The 17,256-nt window shown below is 36.9% G+C and overlaps 1 protein-coding gene across 1 annotated transcript; it reads right to left on the bottom strand.

The window, feature by feature from the left end:
• Positions 1-990: 990 nt before the first annotated feature.
• LOC117296161 (glycine receptor subunit alpha-4-like) lies at positions 991-14,555 on the bottom strand. Its single transcript, XM_033779044.1, has 10 exons — positions 14,286-14,555; positions 10,015-10,142; positions 8,239-8,309; positions 6,972-7,189; positions 6,469-6,551; positions 4,592-4,729; positions 4,054-4,283; positions 2,298-2,429; positions 1,694-1,966; positions 991-1,399 (listed from the first exon to the last, which is right to left on the bottom strand). Exons 1-10 carry the CDS (start codon positions 14,336-14,338, stop codon positions 1,163-1,165), a joined length of 1,563 nt encoding a protein of 520 aa, XP_033634935.1. The 5' UTR covers positions 14,339-14,555; the 3' UTR covers positions 991-1,162.
• Between the last annotated feature and the right edge of the window lie 2,701 nt (positions 14,556-17,256).

Genomic DNA, 17,256 nt, shown 5'->3' with positions numbered 1-17,256 from the left:
CAGTTACTTTTTCTCATTATTTAGGCCTATAATGTTCAACCACAAACCTGACTGTGTTATAGTTCCTGAAAATCATAAAGTGTAGGCCTAAAAAAGGAATATTTTGTCAGCAACGCTAATGATGTCTGTTCTAATTCACTGTTTTCTGTGGTTTCTCTCATTAGTATTTAAAATGTATGATATTTGTGAAAATGACAAGTGTTATGTTGCAGTTGCAGCTGTTAATATAAATATTAAGGTAAACTTTAAAGGAGAGTACATAGTTCAAAAGTAAGTATCCCCCCCCCCCCCCACCAAAAAACCCCCAAACAAATCATGGTCCGACTCATTCTACTTAATCGGTGCAAGCGGCTTCAAACTATCCAACATTTTACTGCTTAACCCCGGAATCTGATATTAAACCGTTGGGTTGAAAATGGATTTAGTGTTCATACTTGAAAAGTGAACGCCCGTTATATTTTTCCAGAAAATCTGAAAACATTTACAAAGCTGCATTTAATATTTAAGTGGAAATATAAGTGAGCTGTCGGAAGTTTAGAAACAAATACTTTTTTTTTTGCTTGCAATTAAAGCCCGGTTACGGGAAACTATTGTCAGATAAGGGGGCCTTTATGGTAGAGCCTATGTCTATTTCATGTTCAAATATGATTTTGAACAACGCTACGCACTCAATTATTGTGATATCCAAAATCCATTAAATGTTTTAGGTTCATGTAATTAGGCCCATTTAATAACCTCAACTGTTACGCTCTTCATCTGCGATACTAATAACAAAATACTCTGACTATAAAAAACTAAATGTTAAGCTTCATGTAATTAGGCCCATTTAATAACCTCAACTGTTACGCTCTTCATCTGCGATACTAATAACAAAATACTCTGACTATAAAAAACTAAATGTTAAGCTTCATGTAATTAGGCCCATTTAAAAACCTCAACTGCGCTCTTCATCTGCGATACTAATAACAAAATACTCTGACTATAAAAATCTAAAATGTTAAGCTCGCTCTCTTTAATCGGTGATGTAACCGCCACATCGCTAGCCGTTTACTCCACAAACGGTACAAATTGTATAATTTCCTGGTAATTATTCTCAGGAGTTAATAATCAGTTTCAAAAAAACATTGCTTAATGTATTGGCCTCGAAAACTGTTCTTAAAGTTTAGAATTCGTCGTTTTCCTGGGGAGGGTAGTCAGGTATTGTTATTTCTTGCGAGTAGCCAATCCAGTACCCAAAATTGAAAATAACAAAGGCGAGCGGGAATGCCCACCTACAGAATTTGTCAATCTTGCGGCCTATCTCCCCGTAAGGCTTTAAGTTCCTGGCATCCGCGGTGCAATTACCGCTTACACTAAGTACCCGTGATGCACCACCAAGAGGCTCGCCGTTAACTGTGACCTGATGGGGGAGACAATACAATACAGAAAATTTGTAGTGAGCACAGAAAGTTGCAAACAACTTTGTTTTTAGTAAGAATATGTTACCAGCCAGAAAATACCATTGCTGTGACTGGTACCCCGGTTGTTTCTCGCTTAGTGATCAAGCGTAACAACTTGCTTAGTAAAAATAGCTTACAAGCCAGAATAGCATACAGTAACCGTTGCTGCAACTGGTACATACAAGGTATGACTACCGATAATGACAATTAAAGGACTAGTTTAATTTATCGGTGTATCTTATAAAAACCCTTACCTGGCGCTGATCGCCCATTGAATCCATCTCAAAAAGGGCGTGGTTCACATACACCCCTTTGTCTTCATCTTCTTCTCCTCTCTGCGCACCTGTCTTTGCATCCGCCATAATGGAGTCATTATGTCCGTCATGTGACGTCATTTCATTGAGGGTCCGTTTGCCACGAGTTACTTTTTCCTCAATGGTAAGGACGACGCAGCTCTTCTTTTTATGTGTTGAATTTGGTTGTGCATCTTGAGGAGGTGGTGGAACAACATCTTTTGTCTGTCTTCGCTGTTGAATTAATTACATATTCGTTATTTCGGTCTGGTACCCCACTCAATTTTTCTAAGCAATTAAATGTGTCATGCAGTATTTCCTGATTAAAAGCTTTATGAAATGGGGCTCCGGTCGCCTTTAAAAAGACAAGACCGAACTATCGTGATGCAGGTTATGTACGCCGGACGTTGTTTGTGCATACGTCAAATACCTCATTAGAGGAAAAACCTTTACGTTACACCAGAATAACAGAAAAGGAAGTACTGCTTCAAAGTTTGGAAACCTATATAAATCCATAACAAAATCCCCTCAATTGCATACAAAAAATATGATCAACACCACTTACCTTATATGAACTGAGTCTTTGTTTGATGTTGCATTTGATTGGTTTATGACTGGCGATGAAGTGAACTAAGGCGAACTCTAGCAGGGCTCCTATGACGAACATGAGACAGACGGAGAACCATACATCGATCGCCTATTGATAAACAAACAAAATAATGATTGATCAATCAACCAATCATCCAATCAATCAACCTGTTATATCTATTAATGTAATTTGTTTATGTTTTTGTACATTTTGTATATTTTGTGAATGAATAAAGTGTTTGTTTTGAAACATAAGTCAATCATCCAATCAATCAATCAATCAATAAATCAATACCAATCAATAATCGTGACATTTATAAGGTGCCAATCCAACCGTCGTATATTGCAATACCAAACAGAAACAGTTTTGACATTGGCTATTGAAGGAGATTGTTGGAGATTCTGAGAAAGATGATATCACATTCCTCAATGTACAACAAAATGTTTGAGCGAAAATACGATTTAGAATCACCCATCACTTTTTAACTCCTGAGAAAAGTTTTTTCGTTTGTTTGTGTGTTTTTTGCTTTGTTTGTTGGTGTTTGGAGGCGTTATTTTTCTAAAGCACTGATGACAGATAAGTAACTTTTTCGATGATTGGTCATTCCGTACTCACAATCGTTAACTTGATTGCAACAATTATGGAAAATATCATATTCCAGCAGACCGTTAGACTTCTTTTTTGATTTAAATGTCATTTGAATATATTTATATATTAATACAACTTTAAAATTTTAATGTGTATGTAGTTGCTGTGCACCTCTAGAAAACAGTGTTTTTCTGAGAGGTTTCCCCAGGGTTAAAAAATAAATAAATAGATAAATAAATAGATAAATTTGATGCTGTGACGTTTCAGTAGTGCTATTTTAAGTAAGATGCTTTAAACCTACCACACACACTACGCCAATTATGTTCAGTATTACCATATTACTATGTCAATTAGCCATATACTCAATTATAGCAAGTGGTTCAATTAAAATTATGTAATGTTTATCTAACTGTTCACATAATCAAAAGGTGTCCCGTCTGCCGTTAGTGTACTTATAGGCTAATCAATAACAGAAGAATCGTGTCCATTAATATAGTATACACTGTGTTATTGGAAATATTGATTCATCCCAATGTAATTGTGGTTTCATCTATAAATAACATACATCACATAAACTGCGGGGGCTTGTATGTCTAGGGCCATTCCACTTGACCAGAGCCCTTGGGCAGAATTACAGAAAGCAACTATAGGGGAAAATGGTCGTTTTTTTCTGTGCTTTGGGTTCGAAATAAACAAATAAATAAAATATGACAAACATATAATTTTAAAATTATGCTACAAATGCACTCTGGGCCAAATTGCATAGAGCTGCTTAAGAACAAAGGGGCTAAGCATAACAAAATTGTGCTTACCAGTTTGAGGTTACCAGCTAAACCACCATGTCATATGTACCATTTGTGAATGGTATCCTGCTTATTTCTGCTTAGCAAACCATTTTTAAGAGAGGCTTAAGCAGCTCTCATGAAATTGGGTCCAAAGCCCAATTTCCGCGATAGAGCTGCTTAAGCAGAAATTATTGCTTAACAAATTTTCGCTTAGCAGAAATGAAGAGGATACCAGTCAAAAATTGTACATAGTTTGGCTAGTAACCTTATTCTGTTAAACACAATGTTGTTGTGCTACGCTGTTTTTGTGCGTAAGCAGCTCTCTATATGTGAGGCCCAGGTGTAATGGATGTTTATACCTTGACGTAAGAAACTGGGGGTAGATTTTGCCGAGCTCCATTGGTTGTGGTTATCATGGTGAGCACAGTTGTCACGCCCAGAGCCACTCGGGCCGGGGACCCCTTAATCTCAATCCAGAAAGATACCCATGACATAATAACCATCAGAATACTCGGAATGTAAGTCTGCAGGATGTAGTAGCCAATTTTACGTCCGAAGATTAGTTTAATGCCAATACAAGAGAAATTTCCTGAAGATAGAGAAAACATAGTTCGTTTAGAAATATTGAATCACATTGTAGCGCTGTTGCCTCATGTCTAAAAAGAAAACAAACAATGATTCTTATCGAGCTACGCGGCCAACGTTGCCTTTTCAAAAAAATTGTTAATTTTAATGGCAATTCGTTGAATACTGATTCGCGATTGTAAATTCGCATCGACGGAAATTGTGAATCCGTAATAACAGACTGATCCATAAAAAAACATAATAGACGGGTAGAGGAGGCGGACATTATTTCATGTAAGTGGCGTGATACCGGGCGATATCTTTAGTACCAACCTGTACGGAGTGTCCTTGAGCAGTTGTGTATGTTGCCTCCTTTGAGATCGTACTGCGGTAGTTTCAAATGGTTTGCGTGGTACTCAATCGGCATCTGCATGTCCCATCGGTAGGTCAGATCAGAGTCTGTGTATTCAACTATTGAACACATACATTAACATTGAAATACAAACTTTGATTGTCTGTTTTCCAGAGTTTATTTGGATTTCTTTCTTATTTAGTATTATATTCACGCGGTTAATTTATTTGTAAAAAAAAAAGACAAATCGCAAAAAAAGTTTCACTTCGGTGTTATAAAATCATATTGCACAAAAATCATGGGCATGTGCGGATTTGAGCGTTTAACCGTTTTAGACGAACTGTGGGCCTTATAACACAAAATAAGTCAATGACATAAATTATTGTATAGGGAATTTAAACACTGTGTGAATCATAACAAACGGTTTCAAACGCTTTTCTAATACCAACTTGTCCGATCCAAGGCAACATGTTCCTTTAACTTCTATGTTTTCCACTGTCTAACCAGACGACGACACATCATAATTAAGAAATTTGCAATTAGAAGCCAGACATGACCTTGTCTTGAACAAGGAAGGTATGCCTAATGTCACTTATGGACTGTAAATAAATAACATAGTGGTAGCACTTAAAGACTATGTCATTAGTCTTTAAGTGCTACTCTTCCTTCCTTGTTTATCTAAACTAACTCAGCTAATTTGTAGTTTTTTTGCACTTATGGACTGTAAATAACATAGTGGTAGCACTTAAAGACTATGTCATTAGTCTTTAAGTGCTACTCTTCCTTCCTTGTTTATCTAACTAACTCGGCTAATTTGTATTTTTTTTGTATGACATTGTCTGACAACCGAACTTGATAGACAACATAGACACAATTTTGCAACGATCGTTTGTACAGTTAGATGATGGGCGTTGTTTTATTTTGTCACAACTCATGCACAATCTAATCGATGAGATGTAAGGCATTCTTAAGTAGGACACGGTTTAAATGACACCAAATATCTGCTCTTCAACAAACAGTGACATTTTTTCTTCGAGACTTGATGAAAAATAGTTGCCTTAATGCATTTTGTCGATGACTTAAAGGAAGGTATACGTTTGGTAATCACTTTTTAAAAATTAATGGCAATACCCATGGTTACATGAAGTCCACATCAGCTTTTGATAATAGTATAAATAAGAAACATTTTTAGAGACATTTCATATGTAATGTAATGTGGTTATGTATATCAGTTTGTATGCCCCTTAATTTGAATCTGACGAACGTTACTGCAGAAACGCTTCTCAGATTGTGTTTTTCTATAATAGGACTAATAGTCGTCCTGCATTGACATCGATCGATCCGGATTTTCGGCGATAAAGCGACCACCCTTTGAAATGAAATGTCCATATGTTGGTGTTTTTGTATACATCTACATGTGTGATTAAAACAATCGGACGGTTCCAAAGTTCTTCATCCGATTTCCAAAGGTTTGTCTTCTCCAAACGATTTTTGATGCATACACACTATTCCATTTGGCGTATTGTTTTGTTTAATCATTTCTTGTTCGTGTATTAAATACCCATAAGAAAATTTTAAAAAATATATCAAATTAAAACATAGCATCTTTAAGGTTGTATAAACACGCGACTCAATAAGATGCAAACTCTTTGATTGTATCTCGTGAAAACAAAGGGTCTACAAAGAATGTTTTATCAAGACCTGGATGCGAGGAGGCTTTAAAAAATACGCGGTCGTAACAGCAGATGGTATTTTTACATGAGATCTAAAATGGAATCGAACGGTTTATTTTAAACTCTATACATTCTGTACAAACAATCTCGGAAATATTGAACTTGAAACAATAAAATGAACTCACAGCTCTCCATTTCTATCTCACACGCTTGGCCATCTAATGGAAAGCGATGGAAGTCCATGGAACACGACAGCTGCAAACCAATTCTATATAAAGCACGGATAAAACAAAATATGCCAAATGTAACTAATTAGTATTGCAGTATACCCGATTCGACTAGACCGTCTCTGCTTTATAGGCGTTTTCGAAAACACGGCTAGGGCTTGGGCATTGGCTAGGGCTAAAGCGCACATTGTTCTGACGGAGCCTGTAAGCCCAATCAAACAAACTTATAAGTTTCGATAAGGCTGTCAAGCATCACCACCGCGTAACAGAATTTACGCTCATGGCACCGTTCTAAATAACCCGTCCTAAATCCGCCTTGCATAATCACAAAATTCTCGGAAATTATTTTGATTGGTTGATTTTACATCAGAAATTTGTACTTCTCTAATACCGTTAAGTGGCGCAAAGGGTTCGCATAATTTGTCCTTAATTTCGGGAAGATTTTAAAAACATTATCTGACCTAGAGACATAGAGCACAGTCCCATCGTGGTCTATATCTACGATTCGATTCATAAATGTCACATCTTTGAATTCGGCAATCTTGGCGTTACTGAAGATCAGGTCCGGTAGCCATAGATGAGAAACGTAATGAGACGTAGGTGGTAGAGGGATATCTTTAGAGTGGCGCAGGCGCGGATCACACCAACGCTGCCGGAGGTAGATCGTGACACCGTATTCCTGGAATAAGAGAACAACAGCTGTAAAGCATTTCAACAAAACACCAACTTTGAAGCAGCAAAACATGGTGTCTATTAAGTAAAACGAAGCTGTGTAGGGTGAAGCAAACTTAAAGCAAATCAAGACGAGAAAGCAGACAAATCACAAAGTTCACATTACTCGCTTAAAGTGGTGCTTAGCCATATAAAGCCAGTACTTGCCATTAGCTCTGTCTTTATATCATTCGGTGCAATCGGGCCCTTGAAGATAAAACAATAGTTAGGACCCAATGATTCAGTAGGAGTTACAATAAATATCAGGAAGATGCAAGAATGAATTGGGGGACACCCATAACAAAGTGGGGTTTTAGTGAAACTACGTTCTCCCTTTCCTAAAACGACGCGAGTACAGACATTCAACAATGTTGAATGAGAGAAATGCTACTTGCACTATTATTACAAATCTAAATAAACATTTTCATCATAAACATGCATCAGCGAATTGCTTTATTCTCGATATATTGCGTGTTGAAACAAACCTTTTAAAATGAAACACTTCCTCCTTCATAATCAAAATCTGGACAATGCTACGATGCAACTAATGTTATTGTTTCCATTGGTGTATGTGTTTAGATTAGAAACTTCCCTTTTATATGTAAAGTGCGTATTTAGGAAAGATGTGAACTCAGTAACAGGCTTGTGTTTACATAGCTATACACTTACAGGCTTCGAAGAATGGAATGGAAATTACAAATTACAAAATAAGAATTACAAATTAAAACTACTTTAAATAATATGATGAATTCGCCTCGGGTTAAATAATATTATTTGGATTAATAATTTTACTCTATTATACACATCGGTCTAGTGTCATTTTAAGACTGCTCTAGAATTACAAAGGTCGTGGGTTCGAATCCCATCGAGTAATGATGTTTTCATAGGACTCTAGAAAGTACTATGTGGAGTGCTTTACACACATTGGTAAAGGTGTATAAGTAACACCAATTAATATTACTTTGAATTTACTATATAACACTGAATTTGTTTTTTCTCATTTATTTTGATACCGACCATTAGTTCTTCATGTATGTTGTCGAAACTTGCCAGATAAATGTCTATAGTCACGTTGACGGGACGACCAGCTGTTTGGGAGGAATAAAACAATTAATATAACATCATTACTAGATCCTTCTAAATTATAATGGATCTTCAATAATTTCAGCAATAGAGAAATATCGTTGTGGCGACATTGATTGATGGAAGTTGCAAAGCTAATATCGGACGGATTATAATTAAATTAAATTAAGGACGCTAGGTCCGATTTTATAGTTATTATACACATAATGAATGTTTATGAGTGCAATGGTGCGAATATGTTCATGAGTTGAAAGATGGAATGTTCTATTCAACGAGGCGGAGCCGAGTTGAATGGAACATTCCAGCTTTCAACGAATGAACATATTCGCACCATTGCACGAATGAAAAACATTCATTATTTGTTTTTTATTTAATTGCTTGTCAAGTTTTGCTTTATGTAGCCCTTTGCATAGCCTTTTATAAGCAGGATGCATCTCTGAAAGCACACAATTTTGTGTGTGCAACAAGTGTGTTTTTCTTTATATTTCTCTTGGAAATTCGATGAGCAATTTTCACAGATTATTCTGTGTGTGCATATTATGTGGGAACACACCAAGTGAGAATACTGGGGTGGATTTCACAAAGGTAGTCCTAACTTAGGACTAGTCCTAGGCAATGCTAAGAGATAGGACCTAAGTTAGGACCAGTAACTCATCCTAACTTAGGACTGGTCCTATCTCTTAGCATTGCCTAGGACTAGTCCTATAGACTACCTTTGTGAAATCCACCCCGTCTTTAATAATTGACAGAAGGTGTCCAGTGCATTTAACCCTTGTTGAAATAATGTCTTTTGTTTTTAAATATTACAACTTGCACACAAATTAATGTAAACACATGCAATCTCCCATTAACCCTCTTTTGTTTGTTGGCACTATATATAGCTCCCTTTGATTTTGCACGGACTATCCAACCGGGGACCTTCACCCAAACGGGGACCTTCACCCAAACGGGGACCTTCACCCAAACGGGGACCTTCACCCAAACGGGAACCATTGTTCTCTTTTGTTCACAGGGCCCTTCATTACGCTGGTGAGTTGCCGTATACGTAATGTTAATTGCCCAACTATGGCAAAATATTGTAAACGGAATCCTTTCGTTGACATTATAAAATAGCAAAATAAATTGTGTTTTACAAATACACCGTTGAGTATTGACCACTGTATTTAAGCTCTGTGTGTTTTCCCCGAGTCCTGTACGAAAACAGTGCTCAACACACATTGGTGAATCTGTAAAATACAATATTACTTTTCTCTGATGCAAATTCTAATCAACATATTATTCAATCGAGGAGGAACCTGCTGCTAAAAATAATACTCGAAATGTTTCTATAGTGCAAACTCAATTATGCAAATAAGTCATCTGCTCTATTGCTAAATGACGTGGGCAGTGACGTAACGAAGGGACCACGGGATGCTTGCCCCCCCCCCGTGTTTGAATCTGGACTTTTAAGGTAATTTCTCATTCAACTTCAGCGCATACATTTTGTATGGACAATTAATGGTGTTTTTTTCTTTCATCATTCTTTTGCAACTTCCACGAATAATACAAAATTGAGTCAAAATTTGCACAGATTATTTTATTTTATGCATGTCGGGATACACCAAGTGAGAATACTGGTTTTTGACAATATTACCAAAGGTGTCCAGTGCCTTTAACGACTGTTTTGTAACAATTTGTTGATGTAGACTGAAATAATAAAGTTGTACTTACTGCCAAAGAAAGGCCGTATTTTACGGTCGTATCCTTCCAAAAGATGGTTAAACAATTCCCTCGTCTTATTCTCAAGTTCTATGTTTCGTTCAGGGATAGTACTCTCGAACTCACCCGAACTGGTCCTCCTACAAATAAGACAAATGGATCTTATAAGAAACAATCATTTATTGTTCCTTTACGTTATTCTTACATTTAGAAAAAAAGCACAGACCTGTAGTTCTACCTTTTGCGGGGCAAGACTATTTTGCAAAGAGGGAACTACATGGGAAAATCTTTGTAGTCTGTGTGAGACTTTTGATTGCAAACGAAAGCCAAGACCAAGGCAAAAGTGACCCTGGCCTCTCCCCTTCAGCCATCACATTCAACAACGAAACAGTGCAATACTGTAGTGTCCACCACACCTCAAAAAGGCTAATGTCTTCCGTGTAAGGCCTGGTTAATGTACCTGTGATAAAATTGCAGTAAAAACTGTTAATTGTTTTTCTAGTGGAAACAATTAATGCAAATAACAAAACTGTGTACAGAAAATCACTCAAGTTTGACTGACATTACAGAAGTTTACCGACAAATTCGTTTGTGAAGTTTGGTCTGTACATTACACAAGTTTACCGACAAATTCGTTTGTGAAGTTTGGTCTGTACATTACACAAGTTTACCGACAAATTCGTTTGTGAAGTTTGGTCTGTACATTACACAAGTTTACCGACAAATTCGTTTGTGAAGTTTGGTCTGTACATTACACAAGTTTACCGACAAATTCGTTTGTGAAGTTTGGTCTGTACATTACACAAGTTTACCGACAAATTCGTTTGTGAAGTTTGGTAAACTTGTGTAATGTCAGTCAAACTTGAGTGATTTTTTGTACGCAGTTTTGTTATTCGAATCAGGTCGAGCCTAACATTACAAGCACATGATCATAATTGAAATTCAAATTTGAATATCCAAAATGTTTGTACTGAGGTGAAAAAAACCAGAGATTGAATCAATTTACCGACAAATTTGTAATTTCAATTATGATTATGTGCTTGTAATGTTAGGCTCGACCTGATTCGATATTGTTGTTGTTTGGGGAAATAAAGCAATGCAATGCCAGCTCTTCTTTGAAACTGAAAGATGAACAATTGAATAATATTGAAGCCTTGACGAGCTTTCGAGAAAGCTTCAAGATCACGTTGTGATTGTACAAATTTATATTCCACCGGCAATCTTCTTTGTATTCATTCTTCCAGTAAATCACAAATGCAATTTGAACTGGGGCTCTAGAAAACAAAATGCTGGCTGAATGCAATTATATACGACAACCTCTGGGGAGAAGGTCACATTTTTTTTAAAGACATGATCTTTGATTGGCTCCAGTTCGGAGCTGCGGACAACATAAACTTCATCTTCAAATAGTATAAAACCACTCACGCGTGCATAATCTTAAATTAATGCCATTGAATTGATTTTTAAAACATGCTTCTCCATTCGTTGCAATTCTATGGCTGGAGAAAGCTTTTAAACACTCCTTTGCGGAGAAAAGGCAAATAAATGAGACAATAATAAATAAATAAATTCATAATAATCTTAGCCGTATCAATTAAACTTTTTAAATTGTTTTACTCATCATAATATCGCATGGCGACACCACTATATGGCAAACGTTGTGTTCTTTAAAATTGCTGTATTCTGCCTATTGGGACGCGGTATATACAAACAAATGGGATATCCTCTTTTATAACAGGTAATATCCTATTTTAATAGGTCTGCAGAGGATGGTATATAAAGGATATTATCTTTGGTCTTTTGTTTCACCCACGCACCAATAAGAGAACAAACGAACAGGCGACAATGTCTTTTAAACTGCAGTTTAAATGAACAAGTTGCCTTGGATCGGTCGAGTTGGTCCTTGAAAAACATTTGAAACTGTTTGTTATGAAATGCAAATGGTTAGATAGATAATTTAAAAGTTGAATATAATGATCCACACAAACATGCTCAAAATTGCACGGTTTTCCTTTTCAGTCGCGAAGCAAACACGGTCGGCCATGGCCGACCGTGTTAGTTAGCGACGTAAAAGAAAAACCGTGCAATTTCGAGGCGATTCAAATGACCGACTCCTTTTTCCATTTATAAAGACCTTATTCATTTAGTACATCCCGAACTCTTCAAATTTTGAGATGTGACAGCTCGCTTCAGTAGCTGAGGATCACCCGTTGTTTGAAGAATTGTTTAATGGGCCTTGAGTGGGCTACTACTGTCTTTTCTTCACCATGTCTTGGAAAAGTACTTTTTTGGAAACAGCCGATTTCACGAAGCGCTATTAGGAGTAATCCTATCTTGGGTTAGGACGAGTAACCCGTCTTAACAAAGATTGGGTTCAATGCGAATGGTTCGGACGCGGAAACATTATTTTGAGTAATTACCAATAGTGTCAACTGCCTTTAAAGGCAGTGGACACTTGGTAATTACTCAAAATAACTATTAGCATAAAACCTTTCTTGGTAACGAGTAATGGGGAGACGATGATGGTATAAAACATTGAGAGCAACGGCTCCCTCTCAAGTAATGTAGTTTTCGAGAAAGAAGTAATTTTCCACGAATTTGATTTCGGGACCTCAGATTTAGAATTTGAGGTCTCGAAATCAAGCATCTGAAAGCACACAACTACGTGGGACAATGGTGTTTTTTTCTTTTATTATTGTCTCGCAACTTCGACGACCGGTTGAGCTAAAATGTTCACATGTTTGTTATTTTATGCATATGTTGAAATACACCAACTGTGAAGACTAGTCTTTGACAATTACCTAAAGTGTCCAATGTCTTTAAGTCCTAAGGTTAATCCTAAGGTAGGAAGAGCAGTCCTTTGCCGTCATTGTGTTATCTAGTCATTTGCATCCTCTTCCACTTTTATCCATTCAGTTAGATTAAGTCGTCCCTCAGTTAAGTCGTTATCCATTAAAAAATTGATATTATTCAGTCATATTAGTAGTTTTGATATTTTTATCCATTCAGTTATTTCACTCCAGTTAGTTGTTTCATAATCTAGTTAGTTTTTTCATTTTCTAGTCATGTTATGTCGTTATCCTGTCAGTTATGTCGTTATCCTGTCAGTTTTGTCGTTATCTGCTTTTATCCATTTAGTTATTTCATTATCCATTCAGTTATTTTATTAATCAAGCCAGTTGTGCTTTATTAGCCAGTTAGATATTTCGTTATCCAGACAGTCCTACCAAAACTACAATGGTGCGTCCCAATCGGTGTCATTATGAAAGTTATTCAATTGAGTTAAGAATCATGTATTTACAATAATTTTGTTCGACTGATTTTCTGATTTTAATTATGATATAACCCTTTCACGAATCTGGTTCGTTTTTGGTTTTATGTTTTGGTTTGGTCTTTTTGTTTTGTTCTATGACGTGGAATTGTATATACAAGGAGAAGGACCACACGCGTTAAATGGAGTCACTATTGTAAAGGGATTTTTTGTTTTTTCTATGAAGTGGTTTATCCTTGGAGTATTTTGTGATTAAAAATCCATCCAAAATGAAGCCCTTTGTTTTGATTTGCTATTAATCATATCTAGTAGTACGGGTACGATGGGGAAATTCAATTGATAATGAAAACCGTTATTAGCTGTTGTCATTTAAGCCTATAACCAAAGATGTCTTCCTACAATGTAGCTGCTATTGTAGTTTAATTAGTATCAACAACATTGTTTAGTAACCCACGCACAAATCATGCTTGCATTGAAATATTGGTATGGTAATAATAATAACACTTTATTGATCAATAATGCTCTCATTCCATAAAATGTACACAGGCTATATATGTAACAAAATATTCAATAAATAATAGCATGATAAAAAGGGACATTGATTAAAAAGCTTTAAATAAGAAAATCTCAAAAGAGCGCATTGGTTAAAATGTATTACCAGGATCCACTGATAATACAAGACCGTTTAATACAGGAATAGACTCCCTGTACAAATATAGTTAACAATGTAAAACAACACGGTAAAAAGGCATGGACATTATATAATAGGACAGTGGAAGTATGAAATTATTATAAAAGAGCAACAATAATAGCAATCTGTTAGTAGAAAGCTGTTTTATAATCAGATATAATAGAAATGAAATCTATACCGTGCTTTTCAAAACTAAAAATTATCAAAAGTGCCTTACAATAAAAATGATATAACGATAAACCAAAAATATAATAGTAAACAACCCAATATTTTTTTTTCTTTTTTCATAAATGATGAAAGATAATCACAAGCTGTACTTACCCTATAATACAATAGCAAATGATAGCTATCAATACTACATCTTTAACATTCATGGTGCCAGCGTTACTCAACTTGTTTGGATACGTGGTGATGTAGCAGCAGCACGCCTAAAAGCCCCACCACATGATCGTTCCAATCAGCTCTACTCTCCCATCACTGTAACAATTCAACATCCAAATCGACTGAAAATCTTGGTTTCTTGTTAATGCCTAAGCCAATCCACATTCAATGAGAAGCGGAAAGTGAAACCTATATGTAATCATGCTACCTCCATGATGTAACCAAGGCAAATTGTGCTTCCCATTGTCAACTTAAGTTCGTCATCACCTCGCGAATGACGTCACTTTGTCATTTTTGGTCAGCAGCTGGGGCGCCAGGTTGTGGTAGCGAATTTTGGCCCTTTTCGAATCCACGGCTTAGGCGCTAGATTTGACTCAGGCTAGCTTGGCCCCGCAGTTGTTTTGGCAACTGTGCGTGCTTTGCGTACGCCAGGGCTTCAGACGAGAGGACGGAGCCTGTAGCCGAATCCAAAGCCAGTGCCGTGGTTTCGAGAAGGGCCGTTATATTATATTTTCGTACAATTTGCTTGTATGTGCCCTTCACACGTGTGGATTGCTTGTTTAATTTTCCTGAGGATTGCACTAATTAAAAAGCGGACAAAACGAGACTTATGAGGTGCCACTGTTGTTTACTATAATTATATTATGGTTAATTAACCTGGTTTGGTTGGGACTTGAATTTGGGGCTTGGTGAAAACAGATGAATCCGAGAAAGAAAACAAAAGGGCACTCGGGGTCGATATTTTTTGTTTTGGTCGTGTACTAAAGGCGAAATACATTCATATGCATTTTGCCATCGCTTTGCTTTGGAGAGCGCAGTGGTATTTTATGCGCAATTAAAATTAGGCTGTTTCATAGCCAACAGCCGTCCGAACTATCGCCCTCTCGTGTTGCAACCTTCATTGACTTTAGGGCTGTGATAGTCATAACTCCAATGGTGTTTTGCGTAGCTGATAATAATCTTGAAATCAGACTTGAAATCAATTAATCATATTCGCAGGAGTCATGGAAATCTTTCCCTACAATATTCTGTCCCCCGTATTAACATGGGCTGTAGGAGGAGAATTCACAAGAGGGCGCTAACAGAAGAAGTTTGAACACAGTTCGCCGTATGGGGAACATAAGCTCCGATTGGGGAGCAGAATTTCCTTTCACAACACAACAGTAAGACCATGGAGAGACATGAGCTTGGATCCAAGTCTGTTGTAGTGTTTTTTTTAGCGATACCTGTGTAGCAACCGGTATCATTCAAGCTAGCGCCCTCTTTTGTATCAACATTCAATGGGTTTAGGGTTGTGATAGCCAATAATGCTCCAATGGCGTTTTGCGTAGCTAATCAGCTCTATTTCAGCGGTGATACATTATTATGTGCCAGTGTCATAGGGAAACCAAATTGTTTTGTCCCCCTGGGAAATTACAGGGGCTAGAGGATATGGATTCAAAAGAGGGGGCTATCAGAAGAAACTAATACACAGTTTGACATTCGGGGGGCGGGGGCAGAATCTCCTGCCACACGTACCCTGGATCCGGTTTAAAAACCGACTGGGAAACTCACAGCTTATTAATGGTTAGACTTACAGTGTAAATACCGCAATTAATTAGGGACCGTTGCTAGTTACGTCACTGATGAGTAATGTAGCTCTATCTCTCTTTCAAGAAGAAGGGGTAATCGTCGTTATTATTTTAAAAGAAAATCCGTTCGAATGAATGGGGGAGATTTTGGTACTCTATAGTTGGCAGCAGACTTACCAGGTAAATTACCATTGTTTGCATAGTTCTGAGCAATCGCACAACTCTGAGAAAATACACTGATTACATGGTAAGTCTGCTTCCACCTAGTGTCACTAAAAGTTTCCCATTAGCCAAGGCACAATAAGGGCCACTGTACGCATGCGTGCGATCCAACCAAAAAGATAAGCTAATAAAGTCTCACAAGTTTTCATATCATACTATAGGCATGTCTACGAATATTACAATTCATGATAATGGTAAAAATCAACGTCCTTGTAAATCTACCATTGACGATTGACATACCGATTTTACACAAAGGATTGTGTCAGTGCCCTCTCTTCACAAAATCGCTTACACCGTTGACTGACACCCCTCTAACATAATGGTATGATGGTCCAGTTGAGAATATCATTGCGTATGGGATTACTACGGTTGTACGACGTGGTATAAATAAGACAATGGAAATATCAACGCTTTCTTTTATTCCTATAGTTTTATATGGTCCGATACGGATCTACAGAAAAGTTTAGCAAAGCTTGATGACAGAAATGCAGTACGGCAGAAACATCAGAGAAACAATCATTTGTAAGGAAACCCTTCAGATTTAATCAAGAAAATTCAATTTAGCATTTGGATTTTGCTTCGGTCCAGTAAGGGAGATACCGGTTTGATTTCTATATACCAAATTTCGATGACAACCTTGCGGCTGATAAGTAAGATTTGTAAGGAAACGCTATAGGTTTAATCAACAGAATTCAATTAAGTCTTTGTAGTTTGCTTCTATCAAGTGCAGGAGATATACCGGTTTGCTTTATTATAGCCCACTTTAAGTGTAATACAGTCAGAACGCCCAAATTGCTGCTATACAAAGCCCCTCGCTGCGTGACTTTCCCGTGATTTATCGAAGGCCGCATCTATTTGTGATACATCCCTCACTTTCTGGTCGGGGTAAAACGTGCCTTTGTGAGGGGTTTTCGTGTTTTATTACCAGCCTAAGTTCAGATGGACAAAATAATAATTAAGTAACTTTCACGTATCGGTTTTTGTAGGATAGTGAATTCATGGGTGCGTTAAAAACAAAGTTGGCAATTATGAATTACTCAAACCGGATATCTCATTGTGCTTGTTACCAGAACAAACTTTATTTATAAAAATCAAATATTTAACAAGGAATTAAGATT

The sequence above is a fragment of the Asterias rubens genome, chromosome 10 (assembly GCF_902459465.1).
Source record: "Asterias rubens chromosome 10, eAstRub1.3, whole genome shotgun sequence".
Taxonomy (NCBI): Eukaryota; Metazoa; Echinodermata; class Asteroidea; order Forcipulatida; family Asteriidae; genus Asterias; species Asterias rubens.
The sequence above is the reverse complement of the archived record's forward strand: the minus strand, read 5'-3'. Positions and strand labels throughout refer to the sequence as shown.

Bases quoted from the DNA above. Each gene is read 5' to 3' on its own strand.
- LOC117296161 (XM_033779044.1), bottom strand. From the start codon at position 14,338: ATGAATGTTAAAGATGTAGTATTGATAGCTATCATTTGCTATTGTATT. The intron at 8,310-10,014 runs GTAAGTACAACT...CCTCCCAAACAG, and splicing joins AATACGGCCTTTCTTTGGCA to CTGGTCGTCCCGTCAACGTG. The intron at 7,190-8,238 runs GTCGGTATCAAA...CTCTTATTCCAG, and splicing joins ACATACATGAAGAACTAATG to GAATACGGTGTCACGATCTA.